Genomic DNA, 4582 nt, shown 5'->3' on the forward strand with positions numbered 1-4582 from the left:
CTCAGTCTCTGAGCAAATCACTGGTTTTATCACAGTTTCTCCCTCCACAATCATTCAATTTGCAACAAAGACCCCGAGCATTGAAGCCACGTGCTGTAACCATTTCACTACACAAAGAATAATCTTTGAGATATTGTTTGGTTGTAACAACGTCAGCTATTCCAATATGTAGAAATATCTCTTAGCCCTCGTGTCCAAAATGTGGATGTTATAACACTGGGCCTTCATTTAACATCATATACATCTAATTTCGGCTCCAACTCACTGACTAGACTCCAGGAAGCCAGTGGTAGTAGTACTAATGCTCTCTGGATGTTTCCCAAATGGAACCCTAGTCCCTATATAGTGCACTACTTTTAACTTGAACCCTATGTAACTATTCCCTATATATAGTGCACTACTTTAGACCTGAGCCTTATGGAACCCTATTCCCTAAAGTAGTGCACTATGTAGGGAATAAGGTTCCATAGGGCTCTGGTCTAAAGTAGTGCACTATATAGGGAATAGGGTTCCATAGGGCCCTGGTCTAAAGTAGTGCACTATATAGGGAATAGGGTTCCATAGGGCCCTGGTCTAAAGTAGTGCACTATATAGGGAATAGGGTTTCATAGGGCTCTGGTCTAAAGTAGTGCACTATGTAGGGAATAGGGTTTCATAGGGTTCTGGTCTAAAGTAGTGCACTATATAGGGACTAAGTATGCCATTTGGTATGCACCCTGCGTGTAAATTGAAAGAGACGGCACCAAAGTAATTCCTTCCCTGTGGATTAGCTGCTCTTGAAGAGGTAATTACTAGAATATGTTTTTGTTTTTTTAAATTGTGATTTCAAAATGGGCATTTTCCAAAAGCTAGCGGACGAGGGGCCTTAATAGGCTATAGAGCATTATCATGCATGTAGCCAGATAAGACGTAAGGGCAGATTGGTTCCCAGGTACCTGTCTGTCAACCAACCAGTACATTTGAGGTCTATTCTACAGTTTCATTGGCCACTTTTGGTAAGGAAATATAACTCCTTTGTAAAACACCATTTTCCATTAAACTAAATTTTCCTTCTATAAAAAAAAATTAAAAAACAGTTTTGTGCTGTAAGTGTTTGTTTACCTGCACAGTTGAACCATGAATACCTATATGCTTTCTGGCACCCAACCCTATTTATACAGTATTGAAATAGATGAGACAGCATTTCTGGACTTGAAGATGCACTACGCTTAAAATCACTCCGCCATTTCCTGGTTGCTAAAACTGTTAACTTAGCCTAATTTCAGTTTGTGACAAAACAAGGAAGTAGTGTGTGTAGAGAATCATTGTACCATCTAAACCTCTGTGAAATATATTTTCCACAAACCCAAAAATATTGTATTTTGCAGCTGTTTTGAGGCCAGTGTCCAAAACCAAACGTTAAAGAAACTAAACTAGGGACGCATAGAAATAGGACACATAGAACCGATCTACCGCTTCTTAAAACTGCCTTTCAATGAGAAAGACAGATCTACTACACATTTATGTGAATTTGGTCGGGTCATCTAAAAAGTTACATATTACAGCAACAAAAAAAAAAATGTTTTTTTAAGTGCATATCATGCATCTTATGAAACATTGTCACACATAGCAAGAGATTTAACAAAATGAATGTCCACTCTTATTCTGCTCACTGGCCTACTTGTCCATCACTAATAGTTTGACAACTCAACTTCTGACAAGTGGCGTAAACATTTCCCTAACCTGGACCAATTGTGCGCCGCCTCATTGTGACACCTGAAGCGCTGCGATGCAGTGCCTTAGACTGCTACGCCACCTGGGAGGCTAACCCTTTAACCTAACTCTTAAACTTAACCGGGGCGGCAGGTAGCCTAGCGCTTAAGAGCATTGAGCCAGTAACAGAAAGGTTGCTGGATCGAATCCCCGAGCTGACAAGGTAAAAATTCTGTCGTTCTGCCCCCTGAACAAGACAGTTAAACCTACTGTTCCCCGGTAGGCCATCATTGTAAAAATAAGAATTTGTTCTTAACTGTTCTTAAAAACAAAAACAGCCTAGCTAACTTTAACCACCTAGCTAAAATTCATATAATATTAGCAAATTTGTAACATATTGTACGTTTTGCAAATTTGTAACATATACGAATTGTCATATTATATGAAATGGGTGATGGACATTCACAAATTAATACATTTGAATACATCACACAAAACATAGCATATCATACTAAATGGATTGTTGCAGATTTAACATACAAAATAATATGAAATGCTCTGAGACCAGGTTGTTGCTTATTGGCCAGTATGTGAACTATAGCAAATTGTCAGCAACCAGAGTTCCTGACTCATGACAGTAAAAGGACCTTTATGTAGTCAGTTTACGGGCCAATGTTGAACTTATAAAACGTACCTGATGAGTCTGTGGGGGATTCCGAACCGGAGGACACCGCGGGTTTCTTGAACGGTCCCCCGGTCAGGGGGAAGGTGAGAACAGCAGCCGGGTCCACGCAATCCGTTGCCAAGCTACTGAGAACCGGAACCGGCGTGTCCATGGGCATCGTCACACACTGCGCCCTCCCGGTGGTGTTGATGCCAGCTCCGCCCTGCTGCGGGGCCGGTTTGGTCGACCCCGACCCGGGACAGGAAGCGTGTCGCTCCCCGACAACTTTCTCCAGCTGTTTACCCGCCGAGAAGCTGCTCCACATGCAGTCCTGGATGATAATGGAGCTCAGGTTACCAAAAGCCTCTTCGGCGGAACTGAGTTTACACGGCACATCCTGATCGTCCTCTTGACCCAAAAACTGGGACACCCACTCGAGTTTGTCCCCCAGCGAAGGGCAGACCATCCCGACCCCGGCTGCCCCCTCCAAAGTCCGGATAGGGGACATGGGCGGGGTCGGTACTAGCTCGAATTTCTTCCATATGTCCTCGCTGGGCGCAGTGGATTTAAAGAAATCCTCGTCCGGATCGTGGTCGTCGTAGAAGTAATGTTGATAGCGGTCGTACTCCATCTCCCAGCCGGACTCATAGTGAGGGTCGGAGTTTATACCCGGCATCTAGAGGTCAGGGCCGACGTGGGAGCGCACTCTTCAACTGTTCACTTATCTCCGTTATCAATAGCCTTACTGGGGACACAGAGAGAGAGAGGGGGAGAGAGTACTGGGAATCAGCCTAGCACGTTGCACTTGTGATAAACACATTATTCTGTTATGATACAACTATTGTGTTTCTGGCCATTTTACATCTGTTAATACCTAGTGAGAAGAAGAAAAAAAACTTCTCAAATAAGGAAATGTGAGTTATCACGATTTATCATTAAACACACTGTCCTTATATAGATTTCTAATTGCATAGAACATGTCAAGTGACTTATGCTTCCTTGAAAAGTGTTGAAATGGCTATCTGGTTCTAGATTCGGTAATTATATTGCAACCAATTACCCCGTGAACAACCTTTAATAACTGCAGTGAAAGGGAAAACAGGTTACAACAACCTCGCAAATGATTGTCTCCACCATCGCCTCGCAACAGTGTACACAGAACTAAAAAAAACTCCGTGCCCCTACAGTTTCATTACCTAATACAACGTTGCCAACTACAACGGTGAAATAGATCCACAGTTTACCAACCCTCTCTTCGTAGACAAAAAAAAACGTACATCATCCCCGTCTGTTTATGTGGGGCTACTAGGATACAAATATGCCCCCCTTTAAAATTGTGACCAAACCGAAAAATTCCCAAATAGCGCAAAAACAAAAAAAAGTTTGAAAACATCTTCAGAGCAACACTCACCGTTTTTTACGGTAGACGACCACCCGTTCTCACAAAGCATTGACAAGGAAGAGAGGAAATACTGGTCAAAATCTAGCCTAAATAAATTACCAACAGGCGTATTTACAACCCAAACTTCCGAAACACTGCGATGGAGGCTGTTTTCTATTAGTGGGCGTTAGTCTACAAATAGAAGTCTTCCGTCCAGGCAAGGGAAAATAAAAATGTACTCCTTTACGCGTTGGTGAAATCTAAGGAGCGTCTTGCGTCTTCTTCGTTAATTCCTATAATGAGTAGCCTGACCAACACCGCGAAACTGAAGCTTCTTGCAGTAAATTACTCTCGCTATAATTAGCTGTTGCTTCCAGTTGAATGCTCACTATTTGATTCCTGCGCACCAAACTGTATGAGAAAGTAGACTACTAGGCTTATACCTCTCACAAGCCGTGACTTGGTTAGGATAGAGTTAGCTATGGATACAAACCGAGTGCTGCGCTATATCACGGAAAGAAGGAGAGGCTGTGATTTACATAAGAGGCGGAGGACAGTAAGGAGGCCACGCCTACCTTTTAAAGGGACAGAATCATTTCCAAGGAGTCCTTTTCCAAGACCGTCAAAAATGACAAATGGGACCCAATTGGACAACAGGTAGTTCGTTATAAAATAGATTATTATAACCATGACATGGGACGCATTTCACCTAAACAAGGGTAGGGCTTTGCATATGTTGCAATAATACAAGTGTGTATGTGTGTGTCCACTCACTAGCTTAGTGTGTGTGTGTGTGTGTGTGTGTGTGTGTGTGTGTGTGTGTGTGTGTGTGTGTGTGTGTGTGT

At 42.7% G+C, this 4582-nt stretch overlaps 1 protein-coding gene across 3 annotated transcripts in view; it reads right to left on the reverse strand.

Annotated features, from left to right (window-relative positions):
• Positions 1 to 4235, reverse strand: part of LOC112078133 (protein L-Myc-1b) — a 23357-nt gene extending 19122 nt beyond the window's left edge. For 2 of the 3 annotated variants that reach the window (XR_011478478.1, XM_024144456.2), the window contains exons 1-2: positions 3768 to 4235; positions 2387 to 3101 (exon numbers count right to left, since the gene is read on the reverse strand). Coding sequence is in view for 2 of the 3 variants with exons in the window: in XM_024144456.2 (XP_024000224.1) it covers positions 2387 to 3032 (646 nt within the window). In the remaining variant the exon portion in view is untranslated. The other variant, XM_070441958.1, reaches the window with a different exon arrangement.
• Positions 4236 to 4582: the final 347 nt, after the last annotated feature.

Source organism: Salvelinus sp. IW2-2015, unplaced genomic scaffold (genome assembly GCF_002910315.2).
Source record: "Salvelinus sp. IW2-2015 unplaced genomic scaffold, ASM291031v2 Un_scaffold5296, whole genome shotgun sequence".
Classification (NCBI taxonomy): Eukaryota; Metazoa; Chordata; class Actinopteri; order Salmoniformes; family Salmonidae; genus Salvelinus; species Salvelinus sp. IW2-2015.